The 21,876-nt window shown below is 35.9% G+C and overlaps 1 protein-coding gene and 2 long non-coding RNA genes across 7 annotated transcripts in view; 1 reads left to right on the top strand and 2 right to left on the bottom strand.

The window, feature by feature from the left end:
• The first annotated feature begins 2,217 nt into the window (after nt 1–2,217).
• Nucleotides 2,218–21,876, top strand: part of LOC113055080 (homer protein homolog 3) — a 29,170-nt gene continuing 9,511 nt past the window's right edge. The window contains exons 1-7 of one of the 2 annotated variants that reach the window (XM_026221049.1): nt 2,218–2,641; nt 11,686–11,842; nt 11,927–12,058; nt 13,197–13,304; nt 16,927–16,935; nt 19,884–20,020; nt 20,571–20,727. In XM_026221049.1, the coding sequence (XP_026076834.1) occupies nt 2,637–2,641; nt 11,686–11,842; nt 11,927–12,058; nt 13,197–13,304; nt 16,927–16,935; nt 19,884–20,020; nt 20,571–20,727 (705 nt within the window). In that variant the 5' untranslated portion in view covers nt 2,218–2,636. The remainder of the gene's footprint in view (nt 2,642–11,685; nt 11,843–11,926; nt 12,059–13,196; nt 13,305–16,926; nt 16,936–19,883; nt 20,021–20,570; nt 20,728–21,876) is intronic. The other variant, XM_026221050.1, reaches the window with a different exon arrangement.
• On the bottom strand, nt 5,938–7,884 carry LOC113055082 (uncharacterized). The gene is made up of 2 exons (XR_003277497.1): nt 7,572–7,884; nt 5,938–6,744 (listed from the first exon to the last, which is right to left on the bottom strand). It is a non-coding gene; the product is annotated as an uncharacterized LOC113055082 (long non-coding RNA).
• Nucleotides 7,973–9,702, bottom strand: LOC113055081 (uncharacterized). Of its 4 annotated transcripts, XR_003277494.1 has the most exons (5): nt 9,250–9,702; nt 9,016–9,144; nt 8,502–8,594; nt 8,214–8,325; nt 7,973–8,104 (listed from the first exon to the last, which is right to left on the bottom strand). It is a non-coding gene; the product is annotated as an uncharacterized LOC113055081 (long non-coding RNA). The 4 variants fall into 4 exon arrangements; XR_003277496.1 differs by having other exon boundaries at nt 7,973–8,322; nt 9,250–9,691; XR_003277495.1 differs by having other exon boundaries at nt 7,973–8,344; nt 9,250–9,690.

Genomic DNA, 21,876 nt, shown 5'->3' on the forward strand with positions numbered 1-21,876 from the left:
GTATAAATGACTAGATGACCAAAGTGACTGAGAAAAACTGTAAAATAGCATACGATCAAGTTTTCACGTTAGTAGTAGAGTGAGAACTCTTAAAGAGTTACCATGGTAACCATCATTTTCAGCAACATAGCACTTACTACAGTTATTGTGCACAGACTTGATATTACCCATCACTATACATACATTTAAGAAAAATGACATTTACTAAAAGCCAACTTTGCTATTTTAGCCAATGGTACACTTCAAGTTATAATTTTAATAATAAATTTTTTTCACAGCCAGTAAATAGACAGACTGACATACAGACGGATAGACAGATAAATAGAATGACAGACAGAATGACAGAACAAAACAACTATAGACAGATAAAGAGATAGACAGACAGACAGACAGATAGATAGATAGACTGACAGACAGATAGATAGATAGATAGATAGATAGATAGATAGATAGATAGATAGATAGATAGATAGATAGATAGATAGATAGATAGATAGATAGATAGATAGATAGATAGATAGATAAATAGATAGATAGATAGTTGGACGGACGGACAGTCAGACAGACAGACAGAGAGACATCCAGATAGATAGATAGATAGATAGATAGATGGATGGATGGATGGATGGATGGATGGACGGACGGATAGATAGATAGATAGATAGATAGATAGATAGATAGATAGATAGATAGATAGATAGATAGATAGATAGATAGATAGATAGATAGATAGATAGATAGTTGGACGGACAGACAGACAGACAGACAGACAGACAGATAGATAGATAGATAGATAGATAGATAGATAGATAGATAGATAGATAGATAGATAGATAGATAGATAGATAGATAGTTGGACGGACAGACAGACAGACAGACAGACAGACAGACAGATAGATAGATAGATAGATAGATAGATAGATAGATAGATAGATAGATAGATAGATAGATAGATAGATAGATAGATAGTTGGACGGACGGACAGTCAGACAGACAGACAGAGAGACATCCAGATAGATAGATAGATAGATAGATGGATGGATGGATGGATGGATGGATGGATGGATGGATGGATGGATGGATGGACGGACGGACGGACGGACGGACGGACGGATAGATAGATAGATAGATAGATAGATAGATAGATAGATAGATAGATAGATAGATAGATAGATAGATAGATAGATAGTTGGACGGACAGACAGACAGACAGACAGACAGATAGATAGATAGATAGATAGATAGATAGATAGATAGATAGATAGATAGATAGATAGATAGATAGATAGATAGATAGATAGATAGATAGATAGATAGATAGATAGATAGATAGTTGGACGGACAGACAGACAGACAGACAGACAGATAGATGGATGGATGGATGGATGGATGGATGGACGGACGGACGGACGGACAGACAGACAGACAGACAGACAGACAGACAGACAGACAGACAGACAGATAGATAGATAGATAGATAGATAGATAGATAGATAGATAGTTGGACGGACAGACAGACAGACAGACAGACAGACAGACAGACAGACAGATAGATAGATAGATAGATAGATAGATAGATAGATAGATAGATAGATAGATAGATAGATAGATAGATAGATAGATAGATAGATAGATAGATAGATAGATAGTTGGACGGACGGACAGACAGACAGACAGATAAACAGACAGACAGATAGATAGATAGATAGATAGATAGATAGATAGATAGATAGATAGATAGATAGATAGATAGATAGATAGATAGATAGATAGATAGATAGATAGATAGATAGATAGATAGATAGATAGATAGAGTTGGACGAACAGATAGACAGACAGACAGATAAATAGATAGAAAGATGACAGACAGACAGATAGATAGATGATAGACAGACAGACAGACAGACAGACAGACAGACAGAAAAATAGACAAACAGATGATAGACAGACAGACAGATAGATAGAGAGATTTACAGACAGACAGACAGACAAACAGATAGATAGATGATAGACAGACAGATAGAGAGATTTACAGACATACAGACAGACAGACAGATAGAGAGATTTACAGACAGACAGATAGATAGACATACAGACAGACAGACAGACAGACAGACAGACAGACAGCTCTGACTCGAGCTCTGTTCTTATCAACCCAGTCTCTCCAGTGTCTCCAGTGTCTCCTGCGTCCCGTGGCCAGCAGAGGGCAACGGATCCCATTAGCGTGAAGGAGTGGGGAAGGTCTACATGAGTGAACGCTGTAGTATTCAGAGGGAGCAGATTACTTTGGAAATTTGACTGTGAGGGCTCCACGGAACGTTACAGCAGAAGTGCACGCTTATTGCTTGCTTTTCAGCAGCGTGGAAACAGCGAGGCCGTTGGAGAAAAACTAACAGGACTATGAGGACGAGAAACCGAGAGCAAACAGAGACACTAGACAAAGGAGAGCTCCATTTCTATAAAAACACTCCATAACGGAGCAAACAAAGCCCAACAACTGTTTTGACACTTACATTGCTGTCTGGTCATCGACATATAAACAGAACAGAACGGATTGAAACCGAGCCTGCGTTGATCAGCTGGGAAAGAAAACTGGAGAGGTTGAAAATCACTGATTTAACGTTACTTCTGTGAAAATGGGGTGAGTTCACTGTCCTTTTACTACAAATGTCAGGAAAAACGACGACGGTCGGTCTTGAACAGCGCAGATAACCTCTCTGTGTACATTTAGAGTTAACACTTACTAGTGTGCGACAGTTGCACTTGCACATTCAGTGTAACTTTAGTCTGGATCGGTTGCTTTTTTGCTGTTGTTTTTTTTTTTCTTTTTTTTTGACGGCGTAAGTTTGGAAAAGGCGAACGCATTTCAAAATCTCCTGCGCTGTCTAACTAGACAGCATGTTTAGTCATCATTGTCATTTCCGAGCCAGCAGAAAAGGTCTAAAGTCAAGCCCCAAAAAAGCCACAGTAAGGCAGATGAATGGATTCCGAGTGTCTTTATCTCTGAGCTCTGTTTATGAGAAGAATTTCTCCAGGGTCATTCCTTTGTTGACTCAACCAGAGGCCCCCGGCTCCAATTTTTTGTTTTGTAAATGTTTTTTTTCCTGAAGAAAGATGAACATGTAGTGATGAAAGCAAAAATATGAAATGTCATAGTGGTATATTTATGGAGTAATCCACTATTTTGTAGAGGGGCGTCAAAATTATAATTATGTTTATCTAAAATTCGGAGACAAGTTACAGGAGGGTAAAAACGACTTCAGAAAGACTGTGCTATTATATTTTTGTGTTATTATATTATTTTTACAAAGAGATTGTTAGTTCTGTAAGTAAAATCTGTTGACTTTAGAAGTCTTTGTTGCATTATACGCCAGTGGTGACTAGAAAGAGATCTTAATGCCCTTTAAGATTTTGGGTCAACCTTTTGGCATCTTAATTTTTAAGGTCTTACATGATTCATTTCAGGAGATACAGGGCTCTCGTTATGGTTCTTGGAGTAAACTGTTAAATTGTACACATTTTCAGTGGTCAAATACCATATGTTGGTCACATGCGTGTCTGAGTGCCAAACATGTCATTTTTCTTCAGTCTGTATGCCTATAACTCAAGAAGTATTAAAGATATCTTAAGATTTTAGATTTTTTAGATGGTAAAATCTCAACAACCAATGGATAAAACCAACTTTTATTTTCTATAAATTTTTTATAGTTTTTCCAACCCTTTTAAAATGTGGGAAATTGTCGCAATAAACTCAAAACATTTGCACTACTCTGTTTACTCCGATGTACGTCACATTTTGGAAGGAATGATATGTCACAACTATATGCCATTTTTATTTTCTATACATTTTTTGTGTGGTTTGCAATTTTTGCAACCCTGTTACAAAAATGTGGTAAACTATAGGAAATCAAATAGAAGATGTTTGTAATAATAATAATAATAAAAAAGCTATGGCAGAATTTAAGCTGTCACACATAGGGGCTACATTATTTGGGCCAAAATGATAATTTTTGACTGATTGAAACCTATTTCTCATAATTAAATTAAACTCAAAATACCTTGATAATATTTTCTTATATGAAAAAATGTAATTTGGGTGAGACGTGTGAACATTTGTGAGCTCATAGGTCACCTCGTGTTATGACGCTTTCTGTGCAGCCGAGAAAAATCAACAGATGAACGGTTTCTCAGATGGGCTCGAATGGCACTCTGTAAATTCATTTGCTGCTATTGGAGATTTCCTGGCAGTTGGGTCAGAGGATCACATAAATCAGATGTAAAATTTCACAATTACCCAGCAGGTGACTTCTCCTTGACAGAAAGACTTGTCCCTTTCCTGTCCTGTTTATTTTCTGGTCTGCTGTTCTTAGTTTCAGTGCTTTCAGGATTTGATTGGGGTTTTCATCTTAAAGCTATAAAAGGATGCCATAAAGAGTCTTGGGAACTATCCAGGAGGCTCAGACTCTGAATGGAGACCTTGGCTGTGCGGTGAAATTATTGCTGAAGTTGAAGAAGAGATCTTTTTATATATCCTACTGTGCAACAGAAGTGCTTGATAAACAGTTTCTGCATGGTGCACCTGCACCGCTTTTTCCGGAGGTGTTCTGTCCTAGATAACCTTCCCAGAATGCCAGAGTGATTAAGCATTACCAGACTGTCTCTTTGGCCTCTGGAGGTTTAATTCAGGAAAGATTGATGGAGCCAGAGTTAGCTATGGAGCTACAACACTGATGACACAGGTGTGTCCTTCAGCATTGTGTGGACAGGGCTGATATGAATCTGATCTCCAGTGAAATTACTCTCTGACTTTCTATTAGCATCAGGTCCTTACTCTCCGGCAGTGGGACTCTGGCTGGCAGGAGCAGATCAAGAGGGCACCGAAGAGTTAAATAAATGTTCCATAATTAGGGCTGTGCATTATAAAAAAGAAAAAAAATGTGATTCCTTGTCATACCCATACAAGGTCATACCTTGTCAAAAAATGCAATATTCGATATACGATAAGATATTACTTAAAGTGTGCAAAAATCTTTTAAAATTATATTTAAAAATATTTATAAAGAATAAGTATATAACCAATTTGTTTCACATTCTTTCTCAGAACTTCTGAAAGTGACCAGCAGTGTTTTATCAGTACATTAAAATTGTTGCATTGTGTTTACTGTATGAATTCAATTTATATTAATCTTTGTTACAGCTGTTTTGTTGTTTGATTAACATTTAACATAGTGACATATTCAGCAGCACGTATCTATTGGCTGCTGTCACTTTAAGACCGACTGCACGGATCCAGTGGTATGATGATACACATCCGATTCCTTTCTCAGCTGTTTACATTCATTTAAAACATAACTGACTGCGTTTACGAGAATGATCGTCGAGACAGGTACTATTGACATTAATCTGTGTGTATGTGTCTGTTCATACATGAGGAGGAGATGTGAAAGACAAATCAGTTTGGTTTTCGCGCACCATCTGAATTCACGTCTGTGTGGTTTTGCACGTGTGCGGCAGAACTGTAGAGACGCTGTGCACATTAATCGGCCATAAAAGTTAGGACCTGACAGGACCCGAGTCCGACAAGTACATTTTGATTGACTGCTTTTTAAAGCCCGAACCTGTTTACAGCCCGACATTATTCAAATGTGCGCACACACACAGCTCTTTTGCCTTTTGTCAAGAATGAGTCATTTATACATGTTTTAACAATTTATTCATGACTAACATAGACTACCCTGCTAACAACATTACGTAACTGTTACGTAACTGCTACGTAATCTGGTGACCAAAGTTTCGTCGTGGTGGCAACCGGAAAAGTGAAAGGTGCGTATACGTCGCCACAACGTAACTTTGTGACGTTGCCAGTAAGTAACAGCGACGTCATGGCAACGTCGCGGATCGGTGGTCGTGTGCTGGTAATCAGTTGGTCATTTTTTTATAATTATTCTATGGGCGGACATGCAGCACTTGAACCTAATTTATGTCCTCATATGCCCAAACTAATTTAAAGGATGTTTCAGCAGCTGTGAATGATGAATACATACTCGAAATGAATTCAGTTAATTTATTAACAAGCAAATATGAACAGTAATACACCCAGATTATTAATAAAAACAGAATATACAGCGAAATATGAATGAAAGCATTCATCCCATACAGAAGCACATAGATTGAGATATATTAATAATACATACATTTCCATATATTGAAATATCAATACCCTTCTGTAAGCATCCAGGGTCAAAACATTATGCACAAACATGCAAGTCTTAGTAGGCACTCAGCACATTGCATTTAAATATTATCATTAACAATACACACATTCATCAACTAATCACAAGCTCCCACAATAATCTTCAGCTATCACACCCTTAACCAAACCACTACAAATAATTCATTGCAAATAATATGCAATAGCTTATGAACAGATAGCAAATCAAGTTTAATGAATCTCACACCTATCATACAGCATTATGGCCAGTTCACACTGCCACAAAAATATATGTAAATATATATATGTTTAAGCAATTAACATTAAATTCTAAAATCTTAAGTAATTCTTACTTTCTCTATTCTTGCAATATTATAGTGTTCATGTCCCTGAGTAATATCTGCATCCACCGAAGTCTGAAGAGCTGAAGAACACAATATGCTAGTAGACAGCAATCCTCGTGAGAGAGAGGTCTGGTGTGGAGGGTGGATCTGGAACTGACTTCTCTTGATTATCTGTTTTCACAAACTGCCCTGAAATACAATTCAAACATTAACAATGATTGTTATAAATGTAATGTAAGGCTCTTAAATTCATAATGCTCATTTTGGAAATATAGTTAATATCACTAATATGCAGCATGCACGATACAAGGAAGTGGTCAGTAACTACACTTTGAGGTATGATATCTATATCAGTAAGGCTACCTTTAAGAAAAAATAAAATGAATAAATTAAGTTGTGTTATGCATTCAAATAGTTAGAAATGCTAAAATACAGAATTTGTTAACAATAATAATAAAAAATAATATGCTGGGGAAAAAATTAGGGCCCTAAATATGTTTTTTTTTTTTTAATGTTTAAAAAATTGATGTGAAAATGTATGTACTACGAAAAAGGAGTAGAGAAAAATGAAATAATTATTTTATCATTGAGGATTTCTTAAAAAAAAAAAAAAAAATCTCGTCTCGCTCTCATGAACCCAGTCTCGTGTTTCGTCTGGTCTTGTGGGATAAGTGTCTCATCACACCCCTAGTAGCCAGAGCAAGAGATACTTTATATTTCTTTTGCATGTCTGACAGTCTAAAATTAAGCAGAAGTATTTCGAAAGAGTTTAACCTGTATCCTGTTTTCTGGGTAACATTGAGAATATCACTATATATTGTTGCAACACCTCCACCACGACCAGTCTGATGGGGCTCATGCTTATAACAGTAGTTTGGTGGAGTTTAGACTAATGCTAAATCAAAAATGCCTGTTAAAATTAACACTGGAACAAACACAATCTTTATTGTAGTAGTACTTCTATTTGAGCGTGTAGAACAAAAGTCATCATAACAGTTATTTGAGAATTGGCTTACTAGTCATATGGAGCGAAGTGTCCTGGAGATGTTGTCCAACAGGAGATCTAAAAAGCCTAGGACGCTCCCAGAAAAGATTCCAATTATTAACAAAAAGCAGTTTCTGTTCTTTACACCATGACTATAACCATTCGTTTAAAGCAAAAAGTCTGCTGAACCTTTCATGTCCTCATCTATACGTTGGAAGTGGTCCTGACACGATGATCATCATGCAGGCGATATGCTGCGCACTGTCTTGATCAGGCTCCTGAAGTCCCTCTTCAGCGTCTCCGTCCGCTCCGATGCCCCCCTCACTCTTCAGGATCACGGGAATCTGTGCAGAAATATAAAGAACATGAGCACCAGGGAAGCAGTGAGTGTGGACTTTACCTTCAGCTAACATAGCGCAAACGTGCCGGACGATGGAGTCTCCGATGATCACAGCATTGTGTTCTGTCTCGCGAAGGAGCGAATCGGGTTCTGGTGGAGATCCTGAATACCGGAGGCGGCGGATGGAGAGAGGTCGTCGCCCAGGGCCTGGTTCATTTCTTACACTGTGAAATAGGGTGAAGGACATCTGGGAATATCGCATCCTGGGTACACCGGGCCTTTGCAGAGAACCACACAGAGTAGAGGTGGTAGGAGGGTTAGCTGTATACTTACCCTGGACTTATGAGCATCAACCCCTGAATATTTCCAGCACAGCTCTCCACTTGCTCAGCTGGGCCTGCTTCTCCACAATATCATGGATCTGTATCTTCATGGCCTCCAGCTCCTTATTAGAAATAAACAAACTAGAGAATAGGGGAAATGCAGAAAAGAAAAATAGCAATATGGAAAACATACAAAAATCTTTAGATACCAGAATTCACATGTTTAGATTTTACAGATGCATGATGATATATTGGTAAAAATAAATATGAAGTTATTTAATAAGCTTTGTAGCATCACCTGTGTTTTCAATCTCTGTCAGCAGCTCCCGTTAGACATTTTCTTGGAACTTCCCCTCTGTTTTAGAGGGTTTTTAAGACACTCCTGAAATCACTGTACAATTTTTTTATCAATATTTGTTTACAATGATAAATCAGAACAAGCTTGAAACAGTGGTTTGAAATAGTTTCAGCCCATTTTAGACCGCGAGTGACGTCACTGATAGACTCTACAGTGTAGACTTTTAGGTTAAATTAATTAGCTTAACTTTACTTCATTTATCTATTGACAAATTACCATCAAAAACATTTACAAAACGATCAAAACCGATCCTTTACGCATAGGATGTAATTAAAAGGCCAAACTTTCATTAATAAGGGCTCAAATCTAATATGCTATAACGTTAATTATGTTTCTGTGTTAGCGTAATACTTGATAGCAGACATTTCAGGAAAAATACCATAATCACAGAGGTATAAATATTAACAAAAAGTACTTAAAGTAGACTGTGGATGATATTAACGTGTTACTTAACAAATCTGTCGCAGTTGTTGGCCTTTTCTTTGGTATAACTGACGAGAAACAGAGAAAATGTCAGACGAGTCCTCTCCTCTCCAGCAGCTGATGTGTACGCGGTTGCCATGGTAACTCAACGGCTAGAAGGCTAATAAAAACAATAAAATAATAAAAAGCGACGTTAGACTTTTGTTTTTACTTTGTTTTATACATTTTATCAACCAACTTATTTATTATAAATTGTATAACTCACCTCAGAAAGCTAATTCTCCTGTCAGACACAGTTGAAGTGAAAAGTGCGTCAAACAAACGCGCTGTCCTTCTGATACAACAGTCTCTGCTCCAGATGAGATGGTGTAGCCAGTCTGTGTCACTATTTCACGTTCATAACTCCTTACGAGATAGAAAGTTTCACAACTCTTTTCTTGTCAATACTGTGCGCGCGGTGCGTCAGTTGTGGAAGCGCGCGCCTGTATGTCACGTCACTATATATTAAAAGCATGTCCATATTCTGACTTGGTGAACAGAAACATATTTTATCTTTAAGGAACGTTTAATCTTGAGTCTGAAGTTTAATTACACTTTTTAAATGGCTCTATACTCAGAGAGCATATAAAGAACGTAAAAAAAATATATGGTAATGATATTACGTGCATACGACGTTGTAGTTACGATGCCAGTAAGTCATGAAGTTACCAATATATTACCAATAGAGGACCTATCTGGGACGTTCTTGGTTATCTGGCCACGTTGGTAGCTGTAACGTCGTGTGTTAGCAGGGTAGGCCACTTGGAAGTTGGAATAAAGAAATAAAATAAGTCCTCTGTGACATCGTAACATCTCAGCATTCTAGACATATAAATAGACCAACGCACCAATAAAAACGAGTCTTTTTTTAACTAATTAAATTAATTTAATTATTTGGCAATAACGAAATTAAGATAAAGGCTCCGCTGGATTTGCTTCACCACTAGCAGCTGACATTTAATAAAATAATAATGCCAACATTAGCGTAAATACTCTGTCCACATTATGCATTTAAGACTCAATGAATATTTAGTTATCATTAAAAAAAACTTTACTCACAGAGCCTACATGTTTTTGTGGAAAAAAAGTTTAAATCCAATGTAGATGTCTTCAGCGCGTTCCTGCGCTCATTGATGGTGCGTCATTATTCACTCATTATTCTCATTATAAACATGGTCAAAACTTTTCCACACCTCAGACTTTGCTTTAGTTGATGGTGCAACCAAAACGTAATCGCCAGAGGCAAGCCTCCGTTACACCTACTCAGCATACATTTTTGCATCTTTCTCGCGCTTACCTCGTAAACTGGAGCGCAAGCCCGACCCCGGCCCAAGCCCGCGTAAGATGATATAAATTAAGCCCGAACCCATCGATCCCGTCGGGTTTGGGCAAAGATCTTCAGCTCTACTGCACAAGCTTCAGGTGTGTGTCAGACAGCAAGACGAGACAGCATAGATTTGTTTTCTGCAACTTATCGCACTTAATAACTATTTTTAACGTCAAGCAATTCTCTGCTATATGTGTCGAACAAAAACTTTGACATTTCGCAATGTTTTGATCTAATTATCTTCTTATTAAAATGATTCAGAAATCTTTACATTTACATTTAATATTTACATTTGCGATATTTCGATATTTTTGATATATCATGCAGCCCTACATACATTGGGATCCAACATTGGATCCCATTGACTTTTATTGTATGGACAAAAACAATATCTTATCTTGTATCCCATGAGAGAAAGTCTTATAGGCCTAGTCTTGGAGTGCCATAAGGACACGTAAATTATTGATTTATTTGTATTTTTGATTGAACTGCCTCTTTAAAGATTTCTTTACTTTTCTTTTTTTTTTCAATACAACTTCTTACAAGTTGTATTGTGACCAAGGCTGTTTTCATGTCTTGGACACTGGGAACCATTTATTTTCTTTATTTTCTTTTTAGAAATAAAATAGTGAAGGAAAATTTAGGTGTAATTCTGGTTAGTAAATAAATTGAACTATTTACAAATAATATTTTAAATGCAGGTACTTTTATTTGTATGCTTAACATATAAAAAAGGCAAAACGTTTCTAGTCTCATCACATGAATCATGTATATGATACTATATTTTCAATGCAAAATGGCAAAATGTGAGGAAAAAAGGTCCCCTTCAATGGTGGTTATGGCCCTGATTGTGACATGCTGTGACAAAACCATGTGAAATTTAGCTTGCACACATGTAGAAGGGCTGCACGTTTGATTGAATGTGATTGTGTATCTTGTCAGTAAAGCCGGTTCTGTAATCAGTAGTAAATCTCCATCACCTGCTTTAACATGGAGCAGCGTTTACTACACCGAGCCATAGTTCACTGACAAGATGCACAAAAAAATTGCATACGACATAATCGTACGGTTATGAAATGTGTATTTATGTGTATTTATATATACATTAACAAATCTACACAGTCCAGGCCGGGCCGTGCCCCTTCATAATCAGATCTGGCTTGACCTTGCATTGGGTGCTTCTCATTCCCATCACAAGCGCTGCTCAGCACACCTCTGATACAAAATCAACCTACATCAGCCCAAGAGTAATGTGTCTGATGGAATCCTAATGGAGAATTAAATAATGCAGAGTATGTTATGAATATATATATATATATTATTTTTTCTCTGAAGGGAGCAGCCAATATTCAGCTTGAAAGCACACGTCTTCCAGATTGACCCGGCCACTAAACGAAATTGGATTCCAGCCAGCAAACACGCCGTCACCGTCTCCTTCTTCTTTGATGCCGGCAGGAGCGTGTATCGCATCATCAGTGTAGGGGGCACTAAGGTGAGGGACAACTAATGCTATTTTTTGTTATTTGTGCCGTGATACTATTAAAAGGTGGTATTTTTGTGTTTTGCTCTAATGCAGGCGATTATCAACAGCACCATTACACCTAATATGACCTTCACGAAAACGTCACAGAAGTTTGGTCAGTGGGCGGACAGCAGGGCCAACACAGTGTATGGCCTCGGGTTTGCCACCGAGCAGCAGCTTCAGCAGGTAATTACATATTACAGCACGGTTTTATTAAAGAGATAGTTCACCCAAAAATAAAAACTTTTATCATTTACTTTCCCTCATGTTGTTTACGACCTCTGTGAGTTTCTATCTTTTGTTGTGGCCAAAAAAAAAAAACGTGTATATATGTACGTATATATATATTATGTATATATATTATGTAATATATATATTAAAATACGTATATATATATATATATATATATTATGTGAAAAATGTTGGTAACCAAACAGTAAGAAGGTAGCCATTGACTTCCATAGTATGGAAGAAAATACTGTGGCAGTCAGTGGCTACCGTCATCTGTTTGTTTCCAACATTCTTCAAAATATCTTGGTTTGTGTTCAGAAAAAGAAAGAAATGCATGCAGCTTTGGAATTTAAGCTTTAATGTAAGTTGTGGGTTGAGCAAATCAATGTAAATTGTAAAATAAATGGTAAAACAAACTAAAAAGTGGATTGATATTTATGGATTTAATGACTTTTTTTTTGCTAAGGATCATATGTGCTTCAAGTTGAAAAATGTGAGTGCCTTCAAAAACTTTAGGGACGCAATGAAAATGTTTAAAATAATGAGTGTCTTTGATAAAAGGGAAACAAGTAGACTTTTACAGCCAAAATTATTGAATTTATTAGAATACTAAAAGCACACACATTTGTAAAAATTACTAACAAAAGCATCAATTCTGTTTTTATTTATTTTGGGTCAATGCAGCTGCCGCTGACGTTTGGGGGTCAAATTGACCCGCAAACATCATAATCGTAATAAACATTTTACATGCGCATTCCACAACTCCTCACAGTATCAAAACCTAAATCTAAAATGAGGAATTGTCCTGAGAAATTAGAAATATTCTAGGTTAACCAGTATTTCCGACAACTCAAATTGACCCATAACAGGTTTAAAGTGTATGTATTGATTATGTAATAACAAGTGACATTTTAAAAGAGATTTTCTGTTAAATGTACACTGGCATGGCATGTAGTTTCTATATAAAACAATGGTTAACAATGACCTTTAGCTGCATCTTTATTCACAATATATCATGGCCTCTTGCATGTTAAAAAGATTTGATGAAGCTTCTATGAAGGTTTTAGTCATGTCTCTGTAATTGTCTGTGCAGTTCTCAGAGCAGTTTAAAGAGTTTAAGGAGGCGGCACGACTCGTCCGGGATAAATCACAGGAGAAGTTTGAGCTGTTGAGTCCTGGCCTAAATATCTCTTCTCCACAGGTAAACACAGTATTTCAACTCCTATTTCAACTTCAGCAAAACATTTTCGAATCGTGACTGAAAACAACACACTAGCGTTATGTAATGATTCAAATTTAGACATTTATCAACTCATGTCATACTTTGTATGCCTGAGCATTTCATTCCGTCTCTATTAACCGCTCTAACAATAGCACAGAGGATCATCAGGCCTAACACATGTTACAATGTATCAGTTTTAATACCAGTCCCACAAGAGAAGTGCTCCACTGTGTATATTGTCTCTCTGAATTCTTTGGAAGTGTGTGTGAGTCACGAAGCATGTCCTCGCATGCCAGGAGCTGACACAGATACACTGGTTAGAGCCTGTGTAGAGTTATGTAACTCTATGCGGTCAACCGGGGAACACAAAAGACTTGTTTATTTTACTTTACAGTTGGCTAACCTTTTTCATTCACCATTGGTGACACACTCATCCCTTAATTATCATGCCCATTACAGCAGCCTGAGAGTATTCCAGAGTCTACGTCCACATCAGATTAGGACACTGCTTTATATAATAATGTATTCTTTGATTAAACCCATCATTCCAGTTGGACTTGTTTGCCATGAGCTGTGCTGCGTATTTATTTAGTCAAAAACATGTCCGGGTGATATTTCCCCAACAAATCAATAGAAATAAATCAGAAACTGTTACATTTATATTGCATTTAAATTGTATATATTTATGCTGATTTAAATTGAGTAGAATTGAGTTAAAGTATTTTTCAACAGTAAAAAAAAAGCAAAGCAATTATTTCAAGACACTTCAAGAAACCTATAACGCTACAGTTTTAGGCACTTGTGTAAAAATTCTTTAAAGTGAGGATGCCATCAAAAATAATGGCAAAATGAATAAACTTCTCTTAACTAAATTAAGTCAACATTTGGTGTTGATCACGCTATGCATTAAAAAAGCTTTTGTCCTCGGTGCACTTGCTCATTGTTTTTCAGGTAGCTTTGCAGGAATGTTTCTTGAAGTGTCTTGGAGACGTTGTCACAGTTCTTCTGGATTGAGTCATGTTGTTGCAGACGGACTGATGATGGTGAGATCAGATCTCTGTGTGGAGCACTGACTGCTGTCAGACTCCATGTGCAAATCAAAATGTCACTGGATTATTACAATTAATGGCAAAAGTAATGTTTGGAAATGCAAAATGATATTTCCTACTGACACACTAAAGCAAAACATAGAAATAACTGACTTAAAACCATTTTTTTGCTGGCGAAAATACTAGTGGCCTAAGACTTCTGCACAGTACTTTGTATATGTGTGTATCAGTATGTGTATGTGTGTATATATATATATATATATATATATATATATATATATATATATATATATATATACAGTATATATACAGTATATATTAGGGTAATGAGAAGCTCCAGTGAGAACATTTGGGGTTTTGAGAAAACTAAAACCCTAAACACTGATATGCATCGCATTCAGCATGTTAATAAATGTTGATATCCAAAATCTGTCTTGTCAAAGTGAAGACACACATCACTACATGAACTCGAGGCCATTCTCTCTCTTCTCACGTCTTTTGACGCATGCAGTGACAAGCTAAACAATCAGAGCTCAGGGCACCATCCGAAGTGCTGCTATAACCAATAAGAAGAAAAAAAAAATGTTTTTAAATAATAAATGAAATAATAAAAGTTTACATGATCGATGGTCGAGTACTCGATCACTGTTGCACATCTCTAGTCTGGAAGCTATATGGGATTGAGTGTTATGAGGAAAAATAAGCTTAATTTTCATTAAAATAAAACAATCCAAAATGTTTGACCCTTGTGCATACTTAGAGACAATTTGTGTCTTAAAGAAAATACATATATATAATTTATTTATTTATTGATTGATTGATAATTTTGGCTATATTAATGAAAAATTCATTTATTTTGCCATAAATGTGTATTTATTTTATGGAATTTTACAATTTGTTAAAATAAATAGTTACACTCAGTACTTTCAGGAAAAAATTTAGCATAAAACCATGCATTTTTTGTTAGATTCTGTCAGAAATGCTTTAATAATATATAAAAAAAAGAATTCTACATTTGTGAATTCTACAAATAGTTTTTTTTTTTTTTTTTTTTTTTTATTAAAACTACAACAGGGGCAAACTGGCATTTAAATGGATAGTTCATCCACTGGAACGCCACTCTCTCGTGAACACAAATGTAATTTTTTATTTTTTTGACTCTATTTAGTTGACAGGGACATTGTTCATTAAAAAAAATTATTAATGTAAGTGTACCAGAATTAGCCAAAGGCTATTGTACATCCGCAGTCCCTGGACCATATGTTACAAGTCACCCTGCTCTACCTGCCGCCATCTTTCTTTGTTGAGAAGATCTCCTTTGTACGACTTTACGGTTTATAAAGTTTAAAATATGGATATTTTTCTTACACAAATTAATTTCTTCACTTCAGAAGGCCTTTATTAACCCCCCGGAGCCGTGTGGAGCACTTTTTTATGATGGATGGAAGTACTTTTTTTTTTTTTGCTTCAGAATCTTAACATCCATTGACTGCCATTATAAAGCTCGGAAGAGCCAGGACAGTTTTTAATATAACACTGATTGTATTCGTCTGAAAGAAGAAAGTCATATACACTTAGGATGGCTTGAGGGGGATTTTATCATGGGGTAGTTTTCATATTTGGGTGAAATATCCCTTTAAAGGATTAATATCCTGAAAATGAATACATTTTGGTAGTTATGACGAGGACTGATGTTGGTAAAGAGATCTATGTCAGTGGAAGTGGAAAAAATATTAATAAGGTATATTTTTATGACCGTTTTTTTTTTTTTTTTTACATGGAAATGCTTTGTTCTCTAAGGACACATAAGGTTTAAAGGGGTATCTTACTGCCAGCAAGATGGTGTTTAATTAAAAGAAAAAGAAAAACACAGAAAAATAATACACATTGCTCATTTGCTTCTGCTACCAACACTGTAACAAAACAAGGTTGGTTGAAACTTAGTGTTTAATAGTACTGTAAAATGCTTTGTGTGGCCATATACAGTATTCTGTAGTGGTTTAATGGCCATGACAGGCTTTTCGTCCCATGAGCTCTTAGTGTTCAAACAGGCCACAGACTGAGAACTATTCATTATTTAATCAAACCTGAGTGTTCAGAGTTCAAAACCGCAACCGTGTGCGCTGAATAATGCTGCCATTATTAATTGATAAAGTGTGTTGGTTTTTTTTCGTGAATCTAGGGGCGATGGGGGAAGAACGGATGTGTATAAAAAGTCAAACAGAGAGATGTGCTCTTTGGTCTCTTAATCTATATGTGTGAGAGCTTTCTGTCCAAATCCTGTATTATTTTTATATAAAAGCTATTTTAATAGCAAAACATCAATGCATGTCTCCTGTACATCAAATAATGTTTTAGTCGGTCCGTTTTGTCACAAGTCTGAATCTTTCGCAAGAAAGTGTGTGTACTTGCCTGTGCAACACTTGCCACGCTGATGTTTTTGGTCAAGTTCTTTAGGTATGAGTGACAGTAACGGTAATTCATGAAATGCTTGTGTCTTCTTTCTTTTTATGTCTCTTTTGTGGTGATGGGATTGTCTCTCTCTCTCTCAGCTGTCTCAGGTAAGCTGTCAAACTGCCATCTACATCTGTTTCTACATACAGTGTCACACCTGTGTCTCCTGTGCAGCTGACACCATTCGCTATTGTCACAGAGTTACTCAAATCCCTCAGGAAGGACTTCATATGAAACACTGTCATTTCATGATGACTTTTGTCCTAGTTTGTATAGAGGCCATTTATACAAACCTTATGGAATCAGAATTGGGAGTTTTGTGGCTTCATTTGGTGCCATCTGTATGCAAGTGTACTAATAACATATCACCAAAATTAAAATAGCTATTATCTTTGGCACATTTAAGACAGTCTTCTTTTCTTGGGTAAATATAAAGATTTATTAAAAAATATATTGATGTTAATCATCTTGAACTCAGGGCCAAATAGTGTGCAGGGCTTAAAGTTCTCAGGCACCTTGACGGATATCCGGCGAGCAACGTTTGATTGATATCACTTTTGAGTTCATGAGTTCGTCTACCAATGGTATAAGAGGAGCAGCTTTCACTCTCAACCAAACTAACATTACTAGCCAATCAGATTGTTTTGCTCTTATAAACCGGAGATGCGCTGATGAATGGAGAATCATGGCAAAAAACTGCAAGGCGCAATGGTCAAAGATGTCCATCTAGGGCATATTTACATAGAAAAGCTAATTATAAAGCCACAGAGCTTTGTAAACGGCAAAAATATAAGAAAATATGAACAATGAATAAATACTATAATAGTATTAAAAAATGATACAAAAAAAAGTGCTGGGCAATGATTAATCGCGATTAATCACATCCAAAATAAATAATTTTGTTTATATTGTATGTGTGTGTGTGTACTGTGTATATTCATTATGTATATATAAATACACACATGCATTATACATTTTACTAATATTTAAATTTATTTACATAAATATATTTAATGTAGAAACATAACATATTTTTCTTAAGTATATAAATGCATGTGTGTTAGTTTATTTATATATCCATAATACAATGTAGACTCACATATACTATATAAAAAAATATATATTTATTTGGATGTGATTTAATCAGGGTTAATCATTGCCCAGCACAAAAAAAAAAAAAAAAAAAAAACTTTTCCCTCTAATTACTTCTCCATCTAACTAACTGATTGGAAAAACTATTGGGTTTCAATAAAAAACTTATACTAAAATTCAAACAAATCTGTAAATTTAAAACTATTTTAAATCATTGAAAATAAATAAGATGAGTACTTTGGCGCTCCAGCTAATAATATTACAATAAAAAACAGTACTAAAATAGCACTACTCCCACTAATATCTCCTCCACTAACTAGACTGATTTAATCTACAATAATAATAAAAAAAAAGACGAGCCCTTCGTCATGTCCAACTTCCTGTTTCAGTAGCGCTAATCAAACATGAGTCTCGAACGATATTTGGGGGAAGATTGAGGTGTTTTAATCTGAGCTCTTTCTAATAGTGTTGCTAAACTCCAGTATCTTTTTTCCATGGTTTGACATGGGCTCACGATAAGAGTGGAATATTCTGGAAATCTGTAATGCCTCATTAAAAATGTAGAAATCTGCAAGATGCATTATTGAAGGGATGGAGCTCCCGAGCCGTTGACTCTGCAGTGGAGATGTTGTGTCTTTGATTCCTCTCTAAATATATTAAACACACGGAAAGCTCCATCTCAAGTTCCCTACGTCTGCCACGAACCGCTATAGAGAAGACACACAAGTCATCGGCCTGAGTGGTTGGGTTAGAAACAGACCGTCCTCCTCTGGGGAACGCTGATCTTGAGATTAATGAATTATACAAGCTTTTCTGAGAGCAAGTGTGTATTGCTGCACAGAAACACTGTGTATGTTTGAAATGCCAAGGCTGCATTTGCTGCTATACAGTATACGCAGAAGAGCCGAGTTTCTGAAGTACTGTTCTGGTTTTCCCAAGTCTACACGAACAGCAGGCTGAAGTAAACCGGTGTCCTTTCAAATCTCAGTCACAGAACAGCACCATATGTTGCCTCATGCCCTGTTTAGTCACATGTGCACACTGCTCAAGTGTTTCTTCATCAAACAAACAGACTGCGAATGTGTTTTTCTTTTATAAAGAAGTTATTTTTTGTCAAACCATGGGATAGAAAATGTGTGCGCACTGGGACTGTCTTTCATTTTAAATGTGGACATTTCCTGTAAACACCAAATCAGTGGCGCCATTTAAGAATAGAGATTTCATGAATATTGCATAAACATAAAATTATGAAAACTGGTTGTAATTTATATGTTATGGTGGAGATGTATACTGAAAGTCGTTGTGACTTTCTCTTATGGTCACCAAGGCTGAATTCATTTAATCAAAATACAGTAAAAACTGTAATATTCTGAAAATATTCTGAACAGTTTTCTATGTGAAAATATTTTAAAATGTAATTTATTCCTGTGATGCAAAGCTGAATTTTCAGCATCATTATTCCAGTCTCCAGTGTCACATGATCCTTCAGAAATCATTCAATATGCTGATTTAATGCTCAATTATTATTGGTGCTCAGTTATTAATAGTGTTTCTTATTATTATCAATGCCAAACAGAATCTTTTGCAACATTTTAAATGTTTTACTGTCACTTTCGATCAATTTAATACATATTTGCTCAATAAAAACATTAGTATCTATTAAAAACATCATATCATGGATTCATCATAACTATTTAGCAGCAACATAGATAATAAAAAGAAATGTTTTTTGAGCAGCAAAATAAGAATGAATCCTGTGACACTGAAGACTGGAGTAATGACCGGAAGCATCACAGGAATAAATTACACTTTAAGATATATTGCAATAGAAAATAGTTATTTTCAACTGTAATACTATTTTACAATATTAGAGTTTTTACTATATTTTTTAAACACAAATGCATGCAAAAAAAAAAAAACATGCAAAAATCGTAATATCGTCTTTGATGTGTTTATAATCCAGGGGCTGTGTGAGGACCGTCAGTCTCCTCCATTGCTTGGAGTCAATGGCTCCAGTGAGGACAAGTTGTTTCGCAGCAAGAGTGCTGATATGGAGGAATCCACGGAGAAAGAGCAGATGAGGAAGATGCTTTCTGAAGGGTAAAACATTCAGATCTCCCTGATACCCATCACATCTCATCATCACGTTTCCCTAAACGATAATTCATTACTTGGAGACAAACAGTTTAAAATTGTAATTATTTGATGCATTTCATCAGTGGCTCACTCAGATGCACGTGAATCGAATCAATCCGCCTGACGTACTTTTCCTCCTCAGTAGTTTTCTGGGGTAATTGGCAGTGAGTTTAACGTCAAAAGTTTTGCGGATTCAAGCATGAATTACTTCACCATACAAGCGCATCCTGAAAACATCACAAAGAGACAGTGTTTAGGAAGTCATTCTGCAAATGGCTTACTTAAAAAATAAGAAGAGATTAAAGAAGCTGTTAAAACATGCTTAGTCTTTAAATCTGAAACCAAGGGACATCAGTGATCTTTAGCCCACTGTCTGTTATTGATTTACTTGTTCTTAAACATAAAGAAATGACTGCCATTGGAGTAAAATTCTTCAGTTAAATTTGTCTTTTCCACAGCTTCCAGAAGGAAGGACCTGAGTATAATTGAAACCCAGATGTTGGTTTGTTCACAGGTCGATATGTGAGAGAAACTCAGATGCTGAGCTGTTTTCTCTTCGGGACAGCAACACTAAGCTGGTAGCCGCTCTTCATGAAGCTAACAGCAGCATTGACCAATGGAAAAAACTATTAGCTGAGTATCAGGAAGAAACAGATCGCCTACGAGAGCAGGTGAGGAAAAAAAGACTCTGCAGCGTCTTAGAATTAGAGTAGTGATGCCATAGAAGGACCATTTTAGGTTTGCCAAAATACAATTCAATGAACATTTAAAAGAACCATTTTGTTCTTAATGTAAAGAATCTGAAGAACCTTTATTTTTAGGAGTGCAGGCTAAACCATTGTTTTTTTTTTTTTCAGTCACTGTAGATATTTTAGGCTATTTGCTTCTATAACTTGTCTTTCTTCAGAAAGCATCCAAAAAATACATTTAAGGGTTTTATTTATTATGCTTTATCTATTTGCACCTGTAGATTTCAGTTACAGTTCAGTTTGAGCCAGAAATCTAAAGTAAAAAATAAATTTAAGTTAAATATTGCTTTCACACAGAAGGCGACCCAGCAGAGTCCGACATGCAGTGTGAAAGGGGCTAATGTTATGCCTAAAATGTCCTGATGAAAATTATTATTTTATTTAGTTTTTGGCCGTTAACAAAATTGTCTAATTTATGGAGTGATAAAAAGAGATATCTTAAAAATTCCAAAATGATTACTAGATTACTCTAAGATGTCATCAAAATAAAGCGAGAAAGAAAACTGTAGGTTTATCCAATGTTCACATTTTTTGTTCTGGAAATGTATGCAAATTACTGTATATTTAATCTATTAATCCCCAATTTGCTTTCACAATGTAAGTGTTACTGTGGCTCAGTGGTGGAACATTGCATTGGCAGCGTGAAAGGTTGTGGGTTCAATTCCCAGGGAACACATGTAAAAAAAATGTTAGCCTGAATATACTGTAAGTCGTTTGGATAAAAGCATCTGCTAAATGCATAAATTGAATTTATTTTATATAAAACAATTGGGATTAAGCAACTGTGATGTTTTTTTTACCCCATTCACCTAAAGGGTCTTGCCTTAAATGAATGTTGTGTCATCATTTACTCACCCTTATGCTGTCCAAACCTGTATGAGTCTCCATCTTCAGCAAAACTCAAAAGCAGATATTGTTTTTGTCATTGGAGACCCACCCCAATAAAAAAAAAAAAAAAAACTAACATTTTTCAAAATATCCTCTTGTGTGTTCTTAAAGTGATTTGGAATGGCATTGTTATAATTTAAATGTTCACAAGCAACTGGGACATGATAGAAGTGGCTCCAGATG

Source organism: Carassius auratus, chromosome 36 (assembly GCF_003368295.1).
Source record: "Carassius auratus strain Wakin chromosome 36, ASM336829v1, whole genome shotgun sequence".
Lineage (NCBI taxonomy): Eukaryota > Metazoa > Chordata > Actinopteri > Cypriniformes > Cyprinidae > Carassius > Carassius auratus.